At 36.5% G+C, this 26,095-nt stretch overlaps 1 protein-coding gene across 1 annotated transcript; it reads right to left on the reverse strand.

The window, feature by feature from the left end:
* Nucleotides 1–2,404: 2,404 nt before the first annotated feature.
* LOC128204858 (lysosomal alpha-mannosidase-like) lies at nucleotides 2,405–25,973 on the reverse strand. The gene is made up of 26 exons (XM_052906268.1): nucleotides 25,875–25,973; nucleotides 24,200–24,302; nucleotides 21,866–22,021; nucleotides 21,373–21,566; nucleotides 20,519–20,633; nucleotides 19,347–19,446; nucleotides 18,503–18,560; nucleotides 17,642–17,758; nucleotides 16,504–16,710; nucleotides 16,075–16,141; nucleotides 15,549–15,588; nucleotides 14,774–14,843; nucleotides 13,805–13,930; nucleotides 13,029–13,145; nucleotides 12,082–12,235; nucleotides 11,148–11,242; nucleotides 9,978–10,205; nucleotides 9,568–9,686; nucleotides 7,808–7,912; nucleotides 7,159–7,246; nucleotides 6,804–6,890; nucleotides 4,340–4,430; nucleotides 3,869–4,014; nucleotides 3,181–3,265; nucleotides 2,737–2,836; nucleotides 2,405–2,466 (listed from the first exon to the last, which is right to left on the reverse strand). The coding sequence occupies exons 1-25, from the start codon at nucleotides 25,971–25,973 to the stop codon at nucleotides 2,826–2,828; spliced, it is 2,778 nt and encodes a 925-aa protein (XP_052762228.1). The 3' UTR covers nucleotides 2,405–2,466; nucleotides 2,737–2,825.
* Nucleotides 25,974–26,095: the final 122 nt, after the last annotated feature.

Here is a 26,095-nt window from a genome sequence, read left to right on the forward strand (position 1 = left end):
CGCATGCTTTAGACTATGTTGACGCACTCTCAACAACAATGCCTGATATGACAGGCAAAATAAAAAACGCACTAAACTGTTAAATAAGATAAGCACACACCAACTAGTATAACTTACCGTAGTCTGTGGTGTTTGTACGTGTGCACGAGATGTTCAAACGTGTGTCTATGGTGTTCAAACGTATGTGTGTGGCGATTGTACGTGTATCTGTGGCGATTGTACGTGTATCTGTGGCAATTGTACGTGTATCTGTGGCGATTGTACGTGTATCTGTGGCGATTGTACGTGTATCTGTGGCAATTGTACGTGTATCTGTGGCGATTGTACGTGTATCTGTGGCGATTGTACGTGTATCTGTGGCAATTGTACGTGTATCTGTGGCGATTGTACGTGTATCTGTGGCGATTGTACGAGTAACTGTGGCGATTGTACGTGTATCTGTGGCGATTGTACGTGTATCTGTGGCAATTGTACGTGTATCTGTGGCGATTGTACGTGTATCTGTGGTGTTTGTACGTGTATCTGTGGCGATTGTACGTGTATCTGTGGTGTTTGTGCGTGTGTGTGCGGTGATCGTGCGTTTGTGCCTGTCGTTCAGTGTTGATAGGTATACACGTATATACATGTATCTAAACAGGGTTTATTTTTTATTTGATGAATATTCAACTTTATCATGTTTTGAAACAATTATTCTATTACATACTCCATCAAACTTTATACCGATTTGGCCTTAAGTCGATAACTAAAGATGAGTTTGAGCTTAATTTGAACAAAATTGTATAAACGTAAGGTTAGTCACATTCATTTGCATAAAGTTACGCGAAAGAGAGATCTTTTGTTGTGGTTGAAACCGGATTGCTGGAATAAAAAATAAATTGTCCGGCTGTGCGACCACCAACAAATTGCTCATATTCCCAGGCCTTTAAAATTATTGAAATGAAAGCTTGTTACCGTTTTTTCTTTCGTTAGCATGCTTTCGCACAGCATTTTAAATCTTGGATAAGTCGACATCCGATTTGTTTTGCTCATCTACAATGAATGACTCTCTCTCTCTCTCTCTCTCTCTCTCTCTCTCTCTCTCTCTCAGTCACTCTCTCTCCCATCCCCCCCCCCCCTCTCTCTCTCTCTCTCTCTCTCTCTCTCTCTCTCTCTCTCTCTCTCTCTCTGACAAACATTAAACAAAGAATATATTTAAAGAGACACTGAGCGAGGGACACACAAGTTAAAACCAGCATAGACAGACTAGGGCGCTTCATTCGCCATGATACCATTTCAACGGACAAGTGCACAAATGTGCAGAACAGATTCATCAGCTTTGATTGTAATTCACGTCTAAAAGTACAAATTAAAATCAAATTTCTCTGATTTCTAATAACCGCAACATCGCTCAAACTAGTGAAGCATGTCCCTCGCGTAGCATTTGGCGGACGGGAATCTGGCGATCGGTACTTCTCTCAATAAAACAGTGTTTTCATAACTCCATCACTGCATCAATATTTAATTGCAGCCTATTAATATGGGCCTTTCTTGATCTCTCATGGGAACGCAAATTTTATTTTCTGAAACGAGGAATAGGTTGACGTTTTCAAGAACATTATTTCTGAATGGCAGGGACCGGTCCCACCGCAAGACGATTCATTTTAATCGCTCTGATTCATATCAAAATAGTTCGGAATCGTGTTTAAGAGCTTTTCTCGCTATTTAAGACTCTGATATCGAAATTTTGGCACATAAGATAGGAACATTTGTCAGATGTTGAAACATTTGACAGTCAGTCCAGTGTCTGCTTATAATGAGCCTGATTAATACAGTGCGGATGTCCCGATTGTACAATGTTGAAATATCAAAATACTCTTTCTTCTTTGCCACATTATCGCCTGCGTTTTCCGTGACGTGGGTGTCCCATATAGTAAATTTTAGAGTTTATCTCAAATGCATAAGGCAATATGCCCATGCATACACAACACAAAGCAACAAAACATATATGTTCTATTTCATAGTCAATGGTCATCCAAATAACAAGTGTTATATAAGTCCAAATTTTCAATAGTTTAAGCTAATAATAATGATGCAGATATTTCTTTTGCATATCGTTAATAAAAGCCGCATTCTAAAAATGTCTGTAATTGTTTTTCAAACCTTGATATTAAAATGAAGTAACTTTAGCGACATCTTTTTAAATATAATTTATTGTAACATTGGTATTATCATGATTACTTTACTGCTTATTTACATAGATCTGTAAATATACTGTAACAAAGACCGTTTAAGTACCTTTAAATACAAAAAAGATTTCGAACGATCAAAATAAAACTGCAACCTAAAACGATTGCCATATCATATGACACAAACTATTTTATCTTTTAACATTGATTTGAAATGTTCTAATTTCCATGGGGACTAATTCTACAGTTCTTCCATTGTTGAGAGCTATCCTTTCTCTTGAAGTAGTAGACCGCACTTTCTCTGAAATTGAAAACAGAATAGTGTTCAAGGGTTTTAATATAAGGCACACGACTTTATTATACATTGTATAAGCTTGCATGTTTCAACGTTAAGCAAAAATAAGAAAAAACACATAAAAAAACATTGCTTTGTATTTATATTTTGTGAGGCAAAATGCTCCCTAATATGTATAATACAGTATGAATTATATACTTTATCGATGTTCTTAAAAACAAATCGAACATGATAAAAGGTATCTTTAATTTTTTTTATCTTAATGACACAACTTACCTTTTGTTCGCCACTTCAAAGTTTGAATGTCGGACTTTCTCATGTTAGCCCCAAGCGACAGCTCGAAGATTTCGACGATCTCAATATGCCTAAATAGCTTCTGAAAAGTAATACTTAATACAAAATCAAAATACATAATTTGATTAGTATGTGTTACCTATTCAGAGCATGAAAAAACATATTTGTTCACGTTTATTTTCATCTAATTTTCTTCAGAAAAGGTGTATTATATCACAAAATAATGGATTCAATGTAAGTAAATGTAAGAGTTAACTTCAGTGTTATATGTATTGTATGCAAAGCTAACTATCTATAATACGTATATACAATGTGAAAAACATCCTCAAACCTCACTCACAGAAAGATCGATTATTTTTGGACTAGACATTTTAGAGTGCTCGTATTTTTCGAAGGCATGCTCAAGTCGAAGCAACATAGCTGTACCGTCCGTTGGAATCAAAGGATCGGGCCACAGGTCCAGTGTCAAGATGTTGATATTTGGCGGAAGGTCAAAGTTAAGCTCCGACCACTGTCAGCATGATTAAGGTGACACTATTATTCAAAATCAATACATACATATGTATAACAAACATACAATTTGACTGATAAACCTTTAACTACTTACTAACTAATGCATTTATGGAAAATATTAATTACTGGTAACAAGATTGTAACTCTGGATTAAATAGCAGAGAACGCAAAAAATAAAGATGATTGGTGAATGCTAAAAGATTTACTGTTGTCTACTATAGACTCATAAGGTAGAAATACAGTGTTTTATGCTCATTTCGTTCAAATTAAACTCGGTATCCTTCATAAGAACCCTTGTTTTTGACATTTATTCATCCTTTTTGGAATATTAAAACAATATTATCCATTGTGGTAAATCTTATTTGGGATTAAGAGTGCATCTTTAAAATTGTGTAAACTATTTTTGAAGTCTTTAAGTAAGCATTGAATTACAGTGAACTTCTTTTTTCCAAAAATAAAATGAAAAGTTTATTGAGAATTAAATATTAATCAAGTGTATCATATCAAATTAACATTCACCGAGTGTAAACTGAATTAAACAATGCATATAACCTTTGTTATGGTTCACAGTTAAATAAGGTTTTCAACAAAAAAATCTTACTTCAGTTTTAAAAACTGTACTCCATGATGTAAACTCTGCATTCTGTTTAGAGAACGTTATTAGAGGTTGGAAATATATCTCCTGATAAAGTGGTCTGTGAACAGCCGCCGAATTGTCTATTTTATTCAGCATTATATAATGACGTCCTGGAATATATCAAGAAAATAAGCGGTATTGCAGAACATGGTGACGCAATTTTCAGATCAATATATCTCAAGCGAAAACCTATTATTATACGGTATATTATTTTTATATTAGATGAATTTAGAAAGTTGGACATTAAGGGACTGTAAAACTACTCAAATCAACACTATTATAATTGGCGGTTCGTATTTTGATTTTAAAAATGAAAAGGCAGACTACAGACTTATTCCATACACACAATAATTTGATAAACTGTTAAACATTCAAATCTGTTTTATCTATAAAAAAATTCTGCTAAGCTTAAAGTTTTTGCCAAACTCAGATCACCTCTGACAACAATCCCTTTGCCACTTGCACCCTTTTCTAACAACGGTTCGCCTACTCCAAGTGAGTCGTCATAAAATGTTCTGCGATGGACCTAAATGAAACGTAAAGATCAGGTGAGTCGTCATTATATTCTGCGATGGACCTAAATCAAACGTAAAGATCAGGTGAGTCGTCATTACATTCTGCGATGGACCTAAATGAAACGTAAAGATCAGGTGAGTCGTCATTATATTCTGCGATGGACCTAAATGAAACGTAAAGATCAGGTGAGTCGTCATTATATTCTGCGATGGACCTAAATCAAACGTAAAGATCAGGTGAGTCTTCATTATATTCTTCAAAGGACCTAAATGAAACGTAAAGCGAGTCTTCATAATATGTTCTGCGATGACACGCCGGGTAATCATTGGAGCCATAACATTTTGTTATGTGTTGAAAATGCTCCAACGCGTCTTCCGTTATAGTGCCAATGAGTGAAATATGGATGTAAACAGTGGGTATGGTTTCTTATTTTTCATTTTTAGAGGTTTATACGAGTAAATTAAAAAAAAATGGAGAATGTAGTTCCACATAGGAATGGCCACGAGTTGTTCTAAAGGTAAAAATTCTGAATAAAAATCATTTTCTGATCGTCTAGAACTTGCATAACTTGACACAGAATGAACTTTAAAGTCCGCGAAACAGTGTGGTAGTTGGTCGTACTTTAAAAATCGAAAATGATATTAATTCAGTTAATTGATAATTTTCATGTTATGAAATTGCTTCATTTTTTTCACAATTCGTTTTCTACTAAATTACTATTCATGAGCACCACAACATATTCATTGGCACCGTAACGTTCAGAAAATCGAGCATAGTGCAGCAAGTATAACAAATAAAGTTCTATAATTTGTAACAAGGCAACCTTTGGTTAATAAAAAAAGTCACACACATGTAAAGAAAATGCTTAAACCTACGGTACGAGAACAATTCTCACGAAAATCAAGATTTTTACGTTGTCAACACTAACGTCTAGCAAGTTATGCAAGTTCTAGACGATCAGATATTAAATTTTATTCAGAACTTTTACCTTTAGAACAACTCGTGGCCATTCCTATGTGGAACTACATTCTCATTTTTTTTTTTTAATTTACTCGTATAAACCTCTAAAAATGAAAAATAAGAAACCATACTCACTGTTTATATCCATATTTCACTCATTTGGCACTATAACGGAAGACGCGTTGGAGCATTTTCAACACATAACAAAATGTTATGGCTCCAATGATTACCCGGCGTGGATGATCCCTCATCCAATGTCGAGCTTTGAAATGCGAAACCTGAAACACTTGAATCTTTTTATTTTTTGTTTTCATATTTTAAGTGACGAGATGTATCGGGCAAAATGCAATACTACTATAATTCTCCTAAACAAGAGTGCTGCAAGTCAATACTAATGTTAATAATCCCTTTGCAATGTTAATGATGTAAACAATTATAAAGATATTACCTTCGTTATTTGTATGTCTGAGTGTACCACTGTGCTTAACAAACGACTTTACATTTTTTGTGATGAACATGCCAAAATTTAGGACTCAAAATTCGGATTCCGCAAAGCAAGGTCTACGGTTGATGCAATATTTGTCCTTATGTCATAGATATATAATTATTTTAATGAAAATAAACTATTGTATGTTATGTTTGTCGATTTTATGAAATGTTTTGATTCCATATTTAGAAATGCATTATGGCTTAAAATCTATAAATGTGGAATCCAAGGCAAACCTTTTTTAATTATACGCGATATGTACCAAGAAGTTAAATCCTGTGTCGAATCATGTTCTAATTATTTTGAATATTTTGAGTATGCTGTTGGCTTACGCCACGGGGATGGCATATCCCCTTTATTGTTTTCTCTCTTCGTTGAATACTTTGAGTTGTATATGTAAAATAATGTTGAATCTAGTTTGCAATTAGATAACATAGTATTAATGTTACTGTTGTTCGCAGATGACTTGGCCATTGAAGGAAAACACTCACAGGATTACAAGATCATTAATACCATTTTACAGTATTGTTGTACATGGGGACTTAAAGTAAGCTAGGCTTGGAAAAATTTGGGAACATGTATATAATATATTTTCTTTTAAACAGAACACACCTTTAATTTTGGAGGATATTGTTGAAGGTTAGGCCAAATACATGTTATACTTGTATCTATGGTGAACTAGGAAGATATAAGGACAATGCTATATTGGTTTAAACTGATAATATAATTAAAAGAATGGACGTATATGTTGACGATGTACATTGTACAAGTCTAAATAAATATCTGATCTGTTCTGTTCATGTTAAAATATTGATTTTTTTTTGTTAAAGCCAAAAGTCAACGATGGCGACAAAAATATATTACACCACAGACGAGCGAAATGTAGAAGAGCGTCTATTCTGGTATTGTAACTGATTTCATTAAGAATATATTTACCATCAGCTCCAATTGGCCGTCAACAATGCTAGCCGCTCCCTCTGAACGGTCCACCATAACAGTGAATTGCAATCCTCGGCGATCGTCCTAAACAAGTCAGTGACAATAATGTATTACAATAATCGAGATAAAAGTTGGATAATTTGATTTGAAACTAGGATCGAATATTACTTCATTTACTCGCTTGCATATAATATCTATGATTGATTTTGTCAGTATATATCAAAGGCTGAAAGCGAAAGAGAAAAACATTACAATGAGACTTAGTTCTTTTTTCGTTTTTACCCCTCTATATGAAAGTTCGTATAAGAGCACTCATTGACTCTTTATTATTCTACCAGGTCCTTTAATATACCCTTAAAGATGTTCTGCTTGTAACTGGATAGTAATTTCCCGACACTCTTTCAGTCTGGTTTAAAGTCCATGTTTCACGTAGATTCCTCCTGTAAGAAGTATTAAAATCGTGCACATTCTTCGAAAGCAAAATGCAGACCGTTTGGGGCGACCAATATACTTGATTTTGTAGTTTAATTATTTTTCTAACCAGATAAACGAACTACGTATACTTGTATGCTGTTGATGACAACTATCTAACTTTTTTTTTAATTTAATATCAAGCAATTAAAGTCACACTCTTATTCAAAATCAATTCATACACGTGTATTACAAACATAAATTTTGAATGATAAACCTTAAACATCTTACTTAATAATGCATTTATGGAAAATGCTAATTACTGTTAACAAAATTGTAACCGTGTACTTAATAGCTGAAATAACACACATATTAAATGATTGGTGAGAGCTAAAATATTTACAGTGATCTACTATAGTCTCATAAGGAAGAAATTCCGTGCACCTTTCTTTCAAATTAAACTCGGTATTTCTCATAAGAACCATTGTTTTCGATGTTAATTTATCGTTTTTAGTATACAAAACAATTGTATTAATTGTGATAAATCTTATTTGGGAGTAAGAGTGCATCTTTAAATATATCAGTCATACTTGCGTTGCAGGGTTTCCCTCCCATTGAGGTCAGTGTAGAATTCACCGTTCGTCTCAAGGTCAATCGTGAACCGCGAAATAACCTCACGTCCTTCCTTGAACGACCTTTATGGAAAAGTTTGATAAAAGTCGTTCAATATTCATATGTTTACTTAATAATACATGGAACTAGAAAGAGGATGGGATGGTACATTCCAATAAGTTATAGGTCAAAAGTTGTTTTGCTACAGAATCTGTCACTGAAGTTTCATTTAAGTTTTAAAATCGTATTAGCATATACATGTATTTATCAAGAGAAAATATTGCATATCAAAATTAAAGATACATGTTATTATGTTTGTTCGCTGCAAAATTATGTAAGTGTGAATTTACAATTACATGATGTACATAATAGACCATACCAATGCTGTGTACATGTCGTCTGGCGTGTGTTGTTTTGAGTCGCCATGTGTCTATAAGTAAGTGTCCATAAGGCGTCAACATTATGCCTCGAAACAGGGTATTCGCTAAGCTATTGGCCAATTGGCTTGTTGTTGTATTTTCCCTTTTATCATGACATCAGGTATTGCAATACAGATTAATTTAGACCTCCAGTAGACTCATGTTCCAGTAAAATCGTATTTCAATAACAGTTCCCAAGCGGTTGTCCCATAATTTATCGGCGTAACTATTTTGATGCGTTTGTGGTCTGTTTGTGGTTTTAAGGCTATAGGCCGCAGACATACAGACTCTAGTACCGTAAATCAAAATCTGGCATCGACGGATCTACTTTTTTCGACATGAAATATTTAAAGAATTAATGCGACGGTGTTGGAAAAAATGGAACGTATCGTGTTATGCGGTTTTAAATAATGCGAATTAAAAGACTCACGTTCATAAGGTTGCAATGTTAATGTAAAGGTGATAGCATGCCAAAGAATCATAAATTTATCTTGGTGAGGAACTGAGGGGAATAGATGCTGAAGCAATGTCGCAAAAAGTGGCATGTGTTGACTTAAAGACCCTGCCTACAGACAGGCTACAAATAGCCAAACTCTCCTCGGCCGATATCGGGTTGCATTTCATTAACTTTACACTAGCAGTAAACCTACGAGATGAAAGCAATGGCCATATATTATAGTACATACATGTATAGGATTCTCAGTTAATGATTTGAGACCAGCTAACATTATTGAAACGTATCATTTTTTATTACCTTTTCTTGGGCAAAGACAGGCACTTATTAGTACCAGTTTGTGGCCGCTCAAAATGTTTTTCGAATTATTTTATTTTTGCCTGTGGAGAGCATTTAAAAAAAGGAGTAAAATCCGTTTGTCGCGCCTAGAGTTTTTCATCGCTTTCAGTGCTTTCATTGCATCAATTGTTAGTGTGTGTGTGTGTGTGTGTGTGTGTGTGTGTGTGTGTGTGTGTGTGTGTGTGTGTGTGTGTGTGTGTGTCACGTGATGAATTACGTCATAAATGATACGTTGGAAGGCAACATTTTCCTTCGATTAAAGATAAAAAGATAAAGATAACTTTCATTTTTCTTCACCATTTTAAATGAAACAAAGGGCAGTCTATTCCTTTAAAAAGCCCCGACTTTGTCTTTATCAGACTTTGATTGGGTGATAAGTTTCATCAAACACTTCGACAAAGCTATGTTTCAGTTAAAATGGTGAAGAAATAGTGAAAACACACGCCACATTATTATATGCTTAAACCTTTAAAACCCAAACCCGTTCATTTACACAACTGCTTACATAAATGTAACATTAGCTTACTCAGCAGGAATGGGTCCGACTGTCCATTCTATCTCGACATGCGAGGAGTTGTCGTAGAGGCGTATCACCTGAGATATCCAGTCACAGAACACTTGTCTTATCTCCTGGACGTGTCCACCCTGTTTAAAACATAATATGAAGTACATGCAACTTAAATGTTTTCCTTACAAAATAGTTTTAATCAATTGTTCAAACTTGGTGTTTTTATTGAAGGAACGATTTTAAAATGGAGTTGTAACAGCCATTCCAGTTGTGTTTCTCACTTGAAGTGAAAACAAATTTACAGAGAAACATTTGTTTAAATGCCATTTTAATTCAACAGTTTTCTTAAATTGTTCGATTGCATTGAATTCAATAAATCAAAATCAAATTATCAATTATAGTATTGACATATAATTGTGGAGTTATACCTTATACGCAACAATTGCCACCCGTTTGCCAGCATTTGCTTTCTTTGGAGTGTTTGACAGAGGACGAAATATGTAGGCGCCAGATGCCTGTGTTGCTGCATCATAATTGTACCCATCATGGCCAATGTAGTAAAATAAATCTTGCTTCAATGAGACTGCAACATCTTCGGCCTTATTCCAAAGACGTGTGATGCGTCCCGTTTCTCGGCTTACTGTCACCGTGTAGAACTTGAAAGATAACGAAATGGACATAACGAAGTCATTAAGAAACTACAATAATATGCCTAACGACAAAACACCAAGGTTTTATTGCTTAGCGACACAAAGATATTAATAATACAATAAAAACTACAGGGACAAGCCTAGTAGAAATAACATTATTGGCATAATGTTTATGGCTGAACAGACACATACCGAGAAACACACAATACAACAGAGACAGGAAACATAGCATTTAGATATAATAGTATTTGGATTACCTTCTCTGTAGTTAAAACCTCAGTGGCACTTAATAGATAAGGATTAAATAATAAGAGAAAAAAATAAATGTGAGTATATAACTATGATAGAGTCTCATATAATGTCTGATAAAATCCTGAGGCCCACGCGATGGTTTAAAAAGGAAGAATAGAAATGTATTGGAGATACCAACGAACTTCCACACTGGTCCACTAGCTTACTATATGCTTATTAGAAAGATAAATGGGCGGAGCATAGCATCAATGTTGTTAAGTGGAAGAACCGCGTATCACTCATGTTTTTGTAAAATGCACTTTTTGAGTATGCCGGAAATAAATTGTGGCAAATCATTAGGAGCATTGGTTAAAACTAAGATACTAACAGCTGGCACCCTTTAGCAAATGTTCATATTTGCTAAAATATCCCCTTTGGAGACCACAATGTTCATGCTTTGTTGTTGTGTCATTGGTTGGTAGCACTGAGGCTTTTAAACAAACAAACGAAAAACAAGAAAAACAACATTTGGCAGTTGATAAAACAATCAATATATCCTTTATCAATAACTGGGAAACCGCAATTGAGTGGTGAAGATTAGCAAAACTTTAAAACGATATCAAAAATTGTCAAAAGTAACTGAAGAAAGCAATATTTTATTTGCATCATGATATATGGTTAAAAGAGAAATAAACCTCGATAAAACAAGCTGACAACCTGGTTCTCGATTATTTCCACTGTCTCGCTGTAAGGTTCAGGTCCAAAGGATTCCTCGGCAAGCTGAATGATCTTGTCTTCAAGCCAAACCTTCTCTGTAAAAGCAAAGGAATAGTAATTCATGTACTCTGTTAACAAAGTGGTGCGACTTTTCAAGGGACTAGACAACAGATGGTCCCAAAATCGGCAAATACAGTATTTCCTCAAAGGAAGCCTAGAATTATCGAACTAGTATGAGGCTAATAATACATCATTTTACATGATTAAAAGAATATTTCCTCATTGTTGACAAAAACTTATTCTTGCAATGGTATCATTTGGTGTCAAGTCCCTTTGAAATAATTGGAAACATCTAATCTTTTGCATCGTGACGCGGTAATCAATTCATTCAGGAAACGAAAAAGACCACAATTCTTTTAGCCATAGGCTTTCCCGTTATTTAGTTTCACTTTATTGATAAACAAATCGGGCATTGCAATATAATAACTTTATAAGGGTGAGATGTCCAAACGATATAGTCTCAGAAGCACTATCTCGTGTATGGAACGCCAAATCTACCAAATAAAAACCGTAACTATTTTAAGAGCTCTTCATATCCTTCTTTTAAATAAAAAGAGAACGTTTAAATGGTTTGAAGAGCTCTTCAAATCAATCAAATCCCTCTTTAATCAATTTAAAGAGGTCTCTAATTAGTTGATTCTTTTATTATATAACTATTGCTATTAACAATTTAATTGATGCTATCATTTATTCGGTTTGAGCTCTCGTTAAAAAAAATTGAAGATGTTTATAATTATTCCAAATAACTGAGTTCAGTAGATTTGGCGTTCTATACTTGTGGCCTATCAATACAGTATTTTCCCAACTCGATAGATCGACTTAAGCCTGATCTGCTCTTGTACATTAATAGGATAGAAATAAAATAAGATGGTACCTCCCAATGTCTTCTCTACATCCTTCAAACGCTTAACGAAGCAAGTAGAAAATCCAAGTCCAGGTATACGGACACTGAACACTAGTTCCATCTGAGCACGTGACCTTGAACTTCTTTCTGGAATTGCCTTTGTTTCATCGGTAATTGGAAGAGCCTGAACAAAATAAACATGTTTTACTGGTGTCACACGTAACATACTAACATTACTATGACATATAATAATTTTACCATTTAAGAGCAGTCGTTTTAAATGTACCAAAAGTGCGATGAGTTTTTCGACTGCAGTAAAATAATTTTCTTAATATTACAAGAACATACAGGGACAGACCCTGGATTAAAAACATTACGATAAGACCAATATAAACTGATTGCTAGATTTCAATCATTTTTTTTTTTAATTGGGGCGGTAAGTGGCTTTTTTTATTTATTTTTCTTATATGACTGTTTCATCGTTGAATATGTGTTCATTCTCTTTTTTATTGCAGAAGGGACCATAAACATGTGTTTCTCGACGAACCGCGAACACAGTCGTAACAATTCTCCTTTTTTTAAATGTGAATATCAACATCGAAAACATAGGCACGAATAAACACCGTTCCATGACATATTCAGATCCCAGTTCAACATTCGTCAATAAAATTTAAGGGGCGGTGGAAAAAATAAGGTGCGGGCGAGGATGAAATCTAGCAATTAATTTAAAGTCGCCTGTTTAGCAGCGCAGTGGTATGGCCTTACTGTCACGTACCAATGTGTATAAGGCTGGAACCGTTTCATTAAAGATTTGAGATGGTTTTAGCCGGAAATAAAAATTGTTTAAGAGTGAACACCATGTTGAGGAAATATATAGCATCACTGCGTGTTTCTATTTGTTACGTTATTACACATCTAAGATTATTGAATTCATGACTAAAATTCTTTCTTAAACGGGGCTCATGTAGAAATGTTACCTGATGGCTTATCAGCCTGCCGCTGCTATCTCGAACCTCATAATCTCCTTTTCGAAAAGGAATTCTTACAAAGACACGCCGAGCTCGTCCAAGAGGGTTGTACACCAGAACGGTAAACTGTAAGAATGCGGTAATAGCAGTATACATGAACACCATACATTTAATACCTAAAACAAGCATAATATCAAAACTAAAAGAACAAAAAACAGCACGTTTTAAAAGTTCGAGTATTAGAAATGGACTTTATATGGAAGTCAACGACATATCTAATATTTGTTGAGCTTGCCAGTGTTTTACAATGTCAGACAATAATATGAATAAAAGAAAATAGCATTTTTATGTGATAGGTCAATTTGGACAAAAGGATCTTTTTGTTTACTATTGTAATTCAATATGTATCAGTTGGTTTCATTTTAAAATGCATCCAATAATTAAAGGCTTGGATTAAGTAGCTACTATCCGACAACCTTGTAAACAAAATGAAATTGAATTAAGTACCTTATTTGCAAAACCAAAATGCTATTTTAGACACTCTTAAGATACGCATTTTAATACGAATTAATATACAGCCGAACCCCGTTGTCTCGAACACGCTTGCCTCGAATTCCTCGTTGGCTCGAATTGGAGGTAAAGGATCGATTTCAATATACTAAAAGTAAGCATTTCCGCTTGGCTCGAATTTTCCGAGGCTCGAGGTATTTTTGATTGTCCCTGTGAGTTCGAGGCAACGGGGTTTGATTGTAATTGTCTAACAGCGTTCAAATCAACGCCGCTACCTTTGTCTCGTCTTCCGTCAGCTGACAAGAGGCCAATGGCAGTTGAGGGCAGAATATTTGGTTTGGAGACGTGGTCATGGAAGGGTTGAGAGGAAGAAGCTTATTATAGCTCCGCTGAATAAGCCCCTGAAAGTCATATGTTTTATAACAATAATTGCACTTAAACAATTTAAAAAATACAGTCGAAACCCGTTGTTTCGATATCGCTTGGCTCGATTTCCTCGTTCGCTCGAGCTTTATGTAAAAATTCGATTTTTATTTACTTTATGTAAGCATTCCCGCTTGGCTCGATATTCACGAGGCTTGAAGTATTTTAGCCTTTCTATGGGATGCTGAGCCAACAGGTTTCGATTGTAAAATAATTATGAAAAGATATACTAGTTTTCCTATTAAGATGTTTAGTTTTGTTGTCTAACAATTCAGTTTGAAAGAATGCATCAATTTGATCTTGTTTTACACGCACACAGTTATAATTCCAATCCATTCGTTTCGACATATAGAATATAATTAACCATACCCAAGTTTGAGTAACTAAACTGGTTATGCAAAACCTATCATTACATATTACAAACACTGAAAACATCCACAGGCTTAAAGCTGATCTCTTACAGATTGAATATTTTGACAACTTTTTTTTTTGTCTAAGAACGAGCCAATTTTAGCGAGAATCCATGGAAACCAGTCATATAAGACTGCTAACAAAAAATAGATCGCAGATTTTTATATATTTAAGTTGGAAAATGATGTTTATAGCATTTTTCTTAAACCGTTAGTAACGATTTCGAACGAAAATATGATCTAAGCTGATTTTATGTCAGAAATCTTATATCATTGGGTTGCAGATATTTATGCAAAAAATTGCTCTTTCCTAGACAAAAAATAAAAAAGTTGTAAAAATTGTACATGTATATCTGTGAGAGTTCAGCTTTAATAAAACCCGTAAATCATATTTTAATTTAAGAATACAACCTCGCAGTAATTGATTCCGTTTTGGAGCAATCTTGTGTAGTCGTCTGCAACAAATTGTTTTTCCGTGCCCCTATAAAAAATAACAAAACACTCATTCAAAACACATGCTTTTGTTGGAAGCTTTCATATACAATTATTGTGAAACAATATATAACTTTACCAAATTAAAACTTTAAAATACATCAATAATACAAATATGTTGATATGAAAACCTCATACAAAAAGTTGCTTATCCTTCTATAATGGTAACTAGACAATTCGGCACTAAGGTAAATCGGCCTAGTCAATTGGGCAGCAACAAATACGGCACTTAGTCGACTCGGCACCATACTAAAAAGTCACTGCTACGACCCCAAGTGCATTTATACATTCAATATATACATATAAATACACATTCGGCCTATTTAATATACATTTGACCCATGGAATATACATGTAGGTCACACATATGTCATTTAGAGTTTACCCATGCATTATACGCGTATATTCGAGGAACAATATGAATGATATTTATACATTATAGTCGAACTACATTGGCTCGAACTCGCTGTGTTCGAATTTCCCGTTGGCTCGAACTCGCTGTGTTCGAATTCCCCGTTGGCTCGAAATCGCTGTGTTTGAATTCCCCGTTAGCTCGAACTAAATGTGAAGGACCTATTGCTTTATACTGAAGGTAAAACTCCCGTTTGGTTCGATTTCTTTGAGGCTCGAGGTATTTTCGCCGGTCCCTTGGAATTCGAGCCAACGGGGTTTGACTGTACTATACATTACTTACGATACTCCGTCATGGTGTTGAACTACTGCCATTGCTTCCTCTGTAAAGGGAAATATGTTCAAAATGTTGAAATAACAATGTTATTATTTCCATCAGGGATATAGCTGTACATGACGTATCAGTCAGTGTTTCCCCAGAATAATGAATACAGTTGAACCCGTTGGCTAGAACTCCAGGAAACCGGCAAAAATATCTCGCGCCTCGGAAAATTCGAAGCTGGAATGCTTACATTCAGTATAAAGAAATCGACCCTTTACATCAAGGTCGAACCAACGAGGAACTCGAGCCAAACGAGTTCGAGCCAACAGGATTCGTAAGTTCTCGTAATTCTATGACGAAAGTCTGTTGCAACATGTGATTTGTCAGTTACATAGTCTCGAATATGAACATGAAATGGTTTCATTTCAATATTTCGAAAGGTTTCCAACTTATCACCAACATTCAAGTTTTTGAGCGAGAAAAAAGGCTTCGGTAATATTTAAAAGCAGTTGTCACTAAAATATGCATTAAGATGTTTATTTCTTACTCAGATATTCGATGTCCTGGTAGTCCTCCAGTGGAAGGCCGGATAACGCTGATAGTTGTTTGCATGTCTGCAATATATGTTTATCATAATGTAACTGAAATACAGGTAAATCTACTTCAATCTTAGTAATACGTCATGTGGAAAAGCATTACCCACTAGCGGATCCAGCGGGAGGGGATGGGGGCGCACCCGGCGCGAGCCCCTTTAAAATCGCACAAGTTTACTTTTTATTTCAATAAAGGAGAAAAAGAGTAAAGCAATAAGGTTCTGAGGGAGGGGCGCAAGTCAAAAGGTTACGCCCCTGAGTTACGCCAACTTAAACATCAAAACCTGGTGCCGCCCCTGTTACCATTGTCATTTGTTTATCAATTACAGACCATGATTCCAACGTTTATCTCAATATTTACAAACAAGAAAAAAACTCGGAACCTGAAGAATCGCCCCAGCCGTCCGCACGAGACGTTTGAGGATTGGGCGACTTGTGAAATATCCAGTCCAGAACGAATGAGGTCTGTGAGCAAACGGGAAAAAGTCGTCTCTCTTCGTACCCCAGGTACGGTTAGACCGATGGAGCTGGTAGAGGTAGCATGAAGGCGTCGAGTAGAGCAGGTTCATCTTGAAATCTGGATCGTTTTGCTTTAGAAGGAAATAGGTATAGGAATATGTTTGATTAAAGAGAAACTCTGTTTTCGACAATTGTGTATGAACACATAACACGTCCATCTAACTTTAAGGAACCGCAGATATAATATATATTAAGTTTTTAGATGTAAATATGCCTTCATATTCGTTCAATAATGAATGCAATTTTGCGCGTGCTGGAACCGTGGCCGGCAATGTCCATTTTCATTCCGCGAGATTTCTTGTCTTCGGTATAAAAGAAAGTCACAGGAAACCCAAAGATCCGCAACTTTTTTAATTTCGGACTAAGTAAGATCTCACCTTATATGTAACTGAGTTATTTCCAATAAAATTCTACTCTGGGAAAAGACTATATGTCCAGTGGCTGTGAAAGTCCAGAAAACATACAAATATATTCAAACCTAAAGACTTTTCAGCACAAGACCACAGCCTTAACAGCCTAGTACTGTTAAAACTTTTTAATGAATTTACTATGTTAAAACCATATAATCTCATATACTAGTACTATATTGATGTAGAATTTTGGTCAACAACTTTTAAACAATTAGTTTTAGAGCAAGATGTATACTTGAGTCATTCCAACAACAATACCAGTATACTCGTACTCAGCTGTGTTTTGGCATATTAAATAAAATATGAAATTAACTAGTCGAACAAAATTTGTAAAAAGTATTCAAATATATATAAAAAAATATACGAAAAACTCGTTTATTTCCTTTCTATTTACTATTTACATGATTTAAATAGTTTACTCAGTTGAATAATAACTTGAGAATGTTCAAGAAACTGATACCATGTTTATAACGGTATTCCGTTAGAAAGCACCACTAGATAAATGAGCAGCATAAACATTATCTCACCCTTGTTGGCGTAATGGGTGACAACTAAAGATGGACAAAATGGGGTCGATTTTGCAAATATTTACCCTCTCGTTGACAAGTCTGATAAGCTCGTCCAGATTTCGGTACCATTTCTCAGCCTGCCTGTACTGGAAGTCACTTCCCATCTCAACCATGATGTGGTCCGTCGCATATCGTTCAGCCTATAGGCAGTCAACAAGAAAACACGCCCGTTTACTTTTTAAGAACACTTATATTTAAGTTTTTGGTGATATTACAAGGGCAGTAATGTCAGGTGCGTCCAGGTTTCCTGGTTAATTGTTTGGGCTGAAAACGTCCTCGATTCGGTGAGTATTAACACTGTTTTCTAAGTGTTTCAACGATATTTAAAAAAAACGACCCTGTGCACCGAATGAAGAGCAATGTAAGTTTTGGGTGATTTTAATGATGTCCACACTGCCAAATATTCTACTTAAATATCAATAATGATGGAAAAGAAACATATCAAAATGACAAATCCTGTGTCCAAACAAGAGCGCCATGGCGAGGACGCCAACGCTCGTCTGCGAGTTCGTTAAAAAAGGGACACAACTCATCAATTATCAAAGTCAGAGTTAAAGGCATTGTTGTTTACGTGCGCATGTTCTCCTAATTTAAAGCATATGTTTCATATTGCCAGTAATTTTGTCGGTCATTTCTGTAGTTATGGTCAAGGTAAAAAAAGCAGCGACGACAACGACGCTGGAGACGACAGCACTAAGAAAATCACAACACCTCAAAACATACGAGCTTAACAGAACAAGAATGTTCATCTGCAATGACCTTTTAAATAATTGAAAGAACAAGAATAGCAGGAGGTATTGATAGACATTTTTTATTATTCTGTAGCATTACTTTAGAAGTAGACAATGCATGGAAAAAGCACAAGAATATGAAATTGTCCTCACCTCTGCTCTCACCAAACCAATGAAGTCATCGACTTTTGCTTCATTGTAAGAATCCGAACTAAAAATAAAATAAAACACACATACATCTTCAGTGGTTTAAAGGGATACATTAATAATTTATAGGGTCGTACAAAGAAACTTTTTACCTCGTTTGAAAATGCTTTTTGCAATGATTCATCATTGTAACAGAAAATGCTCTATTGTATTGAAAGAAAATTAAAATGATTTGGGCATGGATTTAGAAAGGCCTGTTCCCTTCTGAATATGCAATTTTGGGCTTTGTTCATAATTTAAAGTAAGTTAAGTAACTCAATTTTATCAACTTAAAAAATAATAACTGATTTAGTTCCCTTTAATTTGCTAATGCATAGTTACAATCGGAACTGTGTACATGTATACTAAATAGTTACGCTACATTAATCAAACTGAACATTTCAACTGAAAGTTTTGTTAACCAGGGGCAGATCCAGGACTTGACGTAAGCGGGGCGTCACTTTGGCGGCGTAACCTTTTAAATTTCGCCCCTCCCTGAGAATCAGAAGATTTGTTTACGATGGTGGCAGGGGGTTTGGGAGAACTTTCAACAATTTCTAGTCCGAAATGATGCATCTTGAGCGTAATTTATTACCTTTTTCTTTTTCTCCGATATTAACATAACAAGTAAACTTAGACTATTTAAGGGGGGGGGGGGGCTAGATGTACCCCCTCTGGGTCCGCTTGTGTTAGCGAAAACAAATGTATAGTAAATTTAAAAAAGGACAACCCTAAGAGTGAACATTGACCATTTGAAAGTTTTTCATTATGAGAAAGCTTTATATTTCCCATGAAGAAAATGGCTTTATACCTGTCCACCAATTCTCTATCATTACACCAGTAGTCCCAACAAAACCCTTTCGGGGGCCAGTAAACGTTGTCAAGTACTCCAACAAACAGGTCGCTGTCATCTGCAAAAAATAAAATAACTCATGGTTTGAAACGTTGATCTTTAATAACACAATGAACGTTGTTTCTAGAAGCGTATGTGAGTTTTTTCATGTGTTGACAACAACAGTTGTTGCAGTGTGACCGCTCAGAGCTCTAGGCTCTGTGAATCACTGTGACTCCGCTGCGGCTGGCCTTGTCGCAAGTCAAATGTAACAAAGCCTGAACGTCGTATGTAGAAGTCAAATGTGAGTTTCACTCACTGACAGCAATAACATAAAGAAACTACAGGTACACGTCCATTTGGGGTAAAACATGCGGTGGTCTGCTTTAATGCCACAAGAGCCGTCAATCACAATTAATGAATATAATGTACAATTAGGTTATCTTTATTCATTCAGTTTGCATGCAGGCACCACTTCTTAAAGTAATCAGCATGCTTAAAACTCATGTACCAGTGTTTGCACGTAATACAACAGCCAATTGTAACCACGGCCCCCAAGGACAGGGGAAAAGCGGGGACTTTGACTTTCGGTCCAGCCAAGCCCGGTCAAAATCCCCGCACTGCGAGGACGAACTGCCGGTAATTGTACCCGCACCCCAGGGACACTACGTAAGGTACATTTCCCGCTATATTTGGCGCTAATACAAAACCACCGCATTCACCCGGCACTGCGGGGCCACCTGGAAAGTAAATACACGGCCCATTTCCCCGGCTATCCCCGGTATACCTCCGGACCTGGGGGCCGTGGTTACAATTGAATGGTGCATAAAGTGTATCTCGTTCAGCTCATTTAAGGCCCTAGCCTTGTGTTTCCAAACATGGTCATACTTAAGTACGTCTTTAATGTTTAAATAAAATCTATGAAGCTTCCGACGACAATAAAAGTAAGGGGCCTCATAATGCTAATTATTTTAATTAGAGCTTCTTAAAACTTAAAGACATACTTTTTTCAAAAAACTCAATCTTGTAGTAATGTTATAACAAGATAATGAATTGAATGATTTTTTTTGTGGAAGCGTGCCCATTCATTACAACTTCACATCATTCCAATAGCACCTGTATTTAATCTCATTTTATGTGATAAAGTATCATTTGGTTACCGAGTGAGTCGCTAGTCTTCCAAACCATCTCCATCGTTTTGGTCTTTCGACGTTGTTCTTTATCCTGGTAGTCAATGCGACCAACAAACATGCCATGAAAACCGAACTGTAAAAAGGCATTATTATAATAGCACTTGTTAATATTCACCAAAAATGTAAACTAAAACATTAAACCTTTTCCCTGCATACTTTATTTTGCATCATCAGGTACAGTCGAACCCCGTTGGCTCGAACTCCCAGGTACCCGCAAAAATACCTCGAGCCTCGGAAGTTGCGAGCCAAGCGGAATGCTAACCTTCTGTAAAAGGAAATGGGTCCTTTACATCTAGTTCGAGCCAACCGAGTTCGATCCAACGGGGTTCAACTGTTACTGGCTTTTAATGGTCGATAAATTACTGTAGGTTTGATAAGATGAAAAAATCATCCTACATCTTTGATTGCAAGTTTGAATTAAAAAGAAATACCATTTTGAAATTGGAAATTTCAGTCGAATACAAAAAAAATGAAATAGTCCTTTTAACTGTATTCAAAAACGAAAAACGTACAAGTAAATTTCAATTATTTCAGTTATTTGGTGTCCAACAAATTTATTATATAAAGCTTATACTTTAATGTACATTAGATCCCCGGTGGTTCGAACTCGCTTGGCTCGAATTATTCGTTGACTCAAACTGGATATAAAGGACCGATAAACTGAGGGTAAACATTCCCGCTTGGCTCGAATTTTCCGAGGCTCGATGTATTATCGCTGGTCCATGTGATCTCGACCCAACGGGGTTAGACTGTATGTTAAGTAATATAATGCATAAAAGGACTGATAGGTAAAACAATACCAACAATTTTACCTGCTTGAATAATGACCCCAGCTCCCTAGAATGACCGAATGGGTCAATCTGCCAACCGATCTTGGGTCTACCACAATCCCCGATGTTCTTCCTGATGAATTCAAACCCTAGGCTGTGTTGGTCAATGATGTCTAGATAGTAAGGCGTGGCTTCGTCATTCATACACCAGCCGCCGAGAATAATCTCCAGTTTTCCTGAACAAATGATATAAACTGTTGTTTTTTTTACTTAAAACAAGAAAGAATAGGGCAATATTTCACAATGCACTTGGATCTTTATTTTATTGTTGTTTATAGTTCAGCTTAATTTAACCATTTGGGAGCGCAAATGTGCCACCATTTCGACGTATATGGATTCCTTTGTTCTTTACCTTGTTAATGGCGTTTATATGTATGTAATTCATTTACAAAAATAACTGTTAATGCAAATCCATGACTTTGTTTGCAATTTGCTATAATGAAACAACTTCTATTTGATTTAAACTTTTCATAACCTTTGTCGACCAAGGATCTAAATGTCTCCTTTGTGCTCTCATCCTGTTTCTGCCACCACATTTTCAGAAAAGCCATCTCCACGTAGATGAATCGCTTTTGTCCCATAATGTCTTCTTTTAAATTTTCAACCACCGATGAAATGATGTATGACACGTCTGAAAAAATGCATAGCATTAAGATCATATTGAGATTACATCGGATTGAAACGTAATATAAGTAACGTGGGCAAGTAGTGGAGCACTGTTAACAGGAAGTTGGGCACTGTAAGCAAGTAGTTTAGTACTGTCAACAGGTATATTTGAACTAAGCATATTGAGCACTGTCAACAAGATGTTCAGCGCTGTCAACAAGATGTTCAGCACTGTAAACAAGTAGTTGAGCACTGTCAACAAGACGTTCAGCACTGCAAACAAGATGTTCAGCACTGTCAACAAAATGTTCGGCACTGTCAACAAAATGTTCGGCACTGTCAACAAGATGTTCGGCACTGTCAACAAAATGTTCGGCACTGTCAACAAGTAGTTGAGCACTGTAAACAAGATGTTCGGCACTGTCAACAAAATGTTCGGCACTGTCAACAAATAGTTAAGCACTGTAAACAAGATGTTCAGCACTGTCAACAAAATGTTCGGCACTGTCAACAAAATGTTCGGCAACAAGATGTTCGGCACTATCAACAAAATGTTCCGCACTGTCAACAAAATGTTCGGCACTGTCAACAAGATGTTCGGCACTGTCAACAAAATATTCGGCACTATCAACAAGTAGTTGGGCACTGTGAACAAGATGTTCATCACTGTCAACAAAATGTTCGGCACTGTCAACAAGTAGTTGAGCACTGTAAACAAGATGTTCAGCACTGTCAACAAAATGTTCGGCACTGTCAACAAAATGTTCGGCACTGTCAACAAAATGTTCGACAACAAGATGTTCGGCACTGTCAACTAGATGTTCAGCACTGTCAACAAAATGTTCGGCACGGTCAACACAATGTTCGGCACTGTTAACAAGTTGTTCGGCACTGTCAACAAGATGTTCAGCACTGTTAACAGTTAATTGAGCACTGTCAAAAACTGTTTGGCACTGTCAACAAAATGTTCAGCACTGTAAACAGTTAATTCAGCACTGTCAAAAAATGTTCGGCACTGTAAACGTTAATTCAGCACTGTCAAAAAATGTTCGGCACTGTAAACAGTTAATTGAGCACTGTCAAAAAATGTTCGGCACTGTCAACAAGATGTTCAGCACTGTCAACAAGATGATCGGCACAGTAAACAAGGTGTTCGGCACTGTCAACAAAATGTTCGGCACTGTCAACAAGATGTTCAGCACTGTAAACAGTTAATTGAGCACTGTCAAAAAATGTTCAGCACTGTCAACAACTAGTTGAGTTTTGTAAACAGCTAATTGAACACTGTCAACAAGTAGTTAGGCTCTGTTAACATATACAGTGTACCGTAAGTTAAGCATTGTCAACAGCTAGTTGAGCACAATCATTGCGTAAATTGAAAACGCATTTTCTTGAACATTGAAAGTGGTTCACGAAGAAAACGTTGATATTATATAAATTATTTGATAAATGTAGCCTACGCCTGGCACACTTGCAATAAGAGTTTTTTAGGGCATGTGTGATTGTATACCGAACAAAACAATGCTTGAAATCCCGAACGTTGGAGTATGAGGGATCAGGTACAAAGCAGGTTTCAAGACTTCAACATCGTGTGAAAATAAGTTCCATAAAGCAATGTATATATATTTCAAGGCGCTTGTAACTATAGTTTTTGTAGGTACACCAAAAAAATGAACGATAGTCTGAAATTGAAAGATCTCAATCCTGAATACCATCACTGTTAGTGGTATTTCATCTTATCATGTAGGTCAAGGGCACAATATACACTTCCACCTACCTTGGTCGTAATACTGCTGGTAGGTCTTGACCCAGCCGAGCTCAGTACTGTAAACACTCAGGACTACCTACCTTGGTCGTAATACTGCTGGTAGGTCTTGACCCAGCCGAGCTCAGTACTGTAAACACTCAGGACTACATACCTTGGTCGTAATACTGCTGGTAGGTCTTGACCCAGCCGAGCTCAGTACTGTAAACACTCAGGACTACCTACCTTGGTCGTAATACTGCTGGTAGGTCTTGACCCAGCCGAGCTCAGTACTGTAAACACTCAGGACTACATACCTTGGTCGTAATACTGCTGGTAGGTCTTGACCCAGCCGAGCTCAGTACTGTAAACACTCAGGACTACATACCTTGGTCGTAATACTGCTGGTAGGTCTTGACCCAGCCGAGCTCAGTACTGTAAACACTCAGGACTACATACCTTGGTCGTAATACTGCTGGTAGGTCTTGACCCAGCCGACATCGTCATGAGTATGGGGAACGATGTGGACATTCAGCATGCCATCCTTCACGGGGTTACAGGCCTACAACATTTCCCACAATGCATTTTTAGTTTTTATAAAAGAAAACATGAAGCTCGATTTTTGTTGAATTCCAAGCGATATCACCATATAAGTACCGCTCCAAACAAGTAGTTGTGACCATTACGAGATGCCGTGGGAAGTCCAACTGATGGATTCAAACCTACGACCTTTCTGGAGAGTGGCCGACAGTTTTGCCTATAGACTGCTCCCCACATTGTATATTTTAACATTATTTCCTTTCAGAGGATAATTTCATTTTGTTTTTGTTTCCGGGTTTTTCTTATGAATTGAATTGTCTTCAATGTTAGAACTATTTTAAAAGCTTGATGTAAGACTAGTTAATAATTTGCAAATATATCAATGGTACTAGGTATATCAGGCTCTATGCACCGTCGGACATTCGCGTTATGAATTAATCATACTGTAAGTCCCGTATAAAACGTATTAGTATTAAATAGCAAAGTCAATGTGTTCGTTTGTTTTACAATTCAATGACCATAACCCTAGAGAACGTGAAGTAGAAAAACTCGGACATACAAGCAGTTGAAACGCGTCAAGATCGGATAAGGACCGGTTAAGGTAAAGAGCAGACGATTTGGCGGAGGCACAACCTTCTGTCCGCCCAGGTACCTGCCCGCCATGGGTGATCTCAAAACATCGTTACAAAGTTTGGTTGTGGTCATAGGCTCAACGCAGCTAAGGCAAAATATGGTTCGGTTCCTTTTTCAAAAACAAATAGAAACCTGTCCGTCATGGATGGTCTCAAAACATCGTTACAAAGTTTGGTTGTGGTCATAGGCTCAACGCAGCTAAGACAAAAAATGGTTCGGTTCCTTTTTCAAAAACAAATAGAAACCTGTCCGTCATGGATGGTCTCAAAACATCGTTACAATGTTTGGTTGTGGTCATAGGCTAAACGCAGCTAAGGCAAAACAATGGTTCGGTTCCTTTTTCAAAAACATGTAGGGTAGGTAGGCTTTTATTCGTTGTAAGAACGTCATATTTGAAGACTGGTGTTAATGTAATTTTTTGTATAAAGCTTTTAAAGGTTTTAAACTCCATTTTCAAACACACACTTAAAAAACATCAACTAACTATAAAAACGGTAGGGTCGGGTTAACCAAACCAAATGTTTTTAAAGCCTAACGTCAATGAGGGAACAGGGCAATGGCATTACATCCCTACTAAGAATAGCGATCTTGTTGAGTTCGATTTAATCCCGAAAATGTATGGTTTTAGTGTAACTATGTTAACAAAGGTCGGATAGGATCTGGTCAAGTTGAACAGTGGGCAACCTGTTGATCCCATGCAACTTGTACGTCACAAACACACTACAGTCGAATGCCGTTGGCTCGAACTCGCTTGGCTCGAATTCCTCGTTGGCTCGAACTGGATTTGAAGGGCCGATTTCTATATACTGAATGTAAGCATTCCCGCTTGGCTCGAATTTTCCGAGGCTCGAGGTACTTTCGCCAGTCGCTCAGAGTTCGAGCCAACAGGGTTCGACTGTATATTCTCGTTGTTCCTTTGCCTCTATACTAAAATGTAAGGAAATTAATATGTGTATGTTACCTCATATCCACATGTCGGTTCCACGTCCGTGTTTAATGGAATGGCATTGCACAATACATGGTACAATGTCACAACAACTAAACATTCCTTAAGAAACATTATTTTACTTTTGCTATCTAAGAATGGAGTGTATAACCCTCAATATAAGACATTTCAGAGAACAGCTTGACCATTAAGGTATCAGACCCACAAATAAGGCAATTCTCTGGTAGTTCAATTAA

Source organism: Mya arenaria, chromosome 2 (assembly GCF_026914265.1).
Source record: "Mya arenaria isolate MELC-2E11 chromosome 2, ASM2691426v1".
Lineage (NCBI taxonomy): Eukaryota > Metazoa > Mollusca > Bivalvia > Myida > Myidae > Mya > Mya arenaria.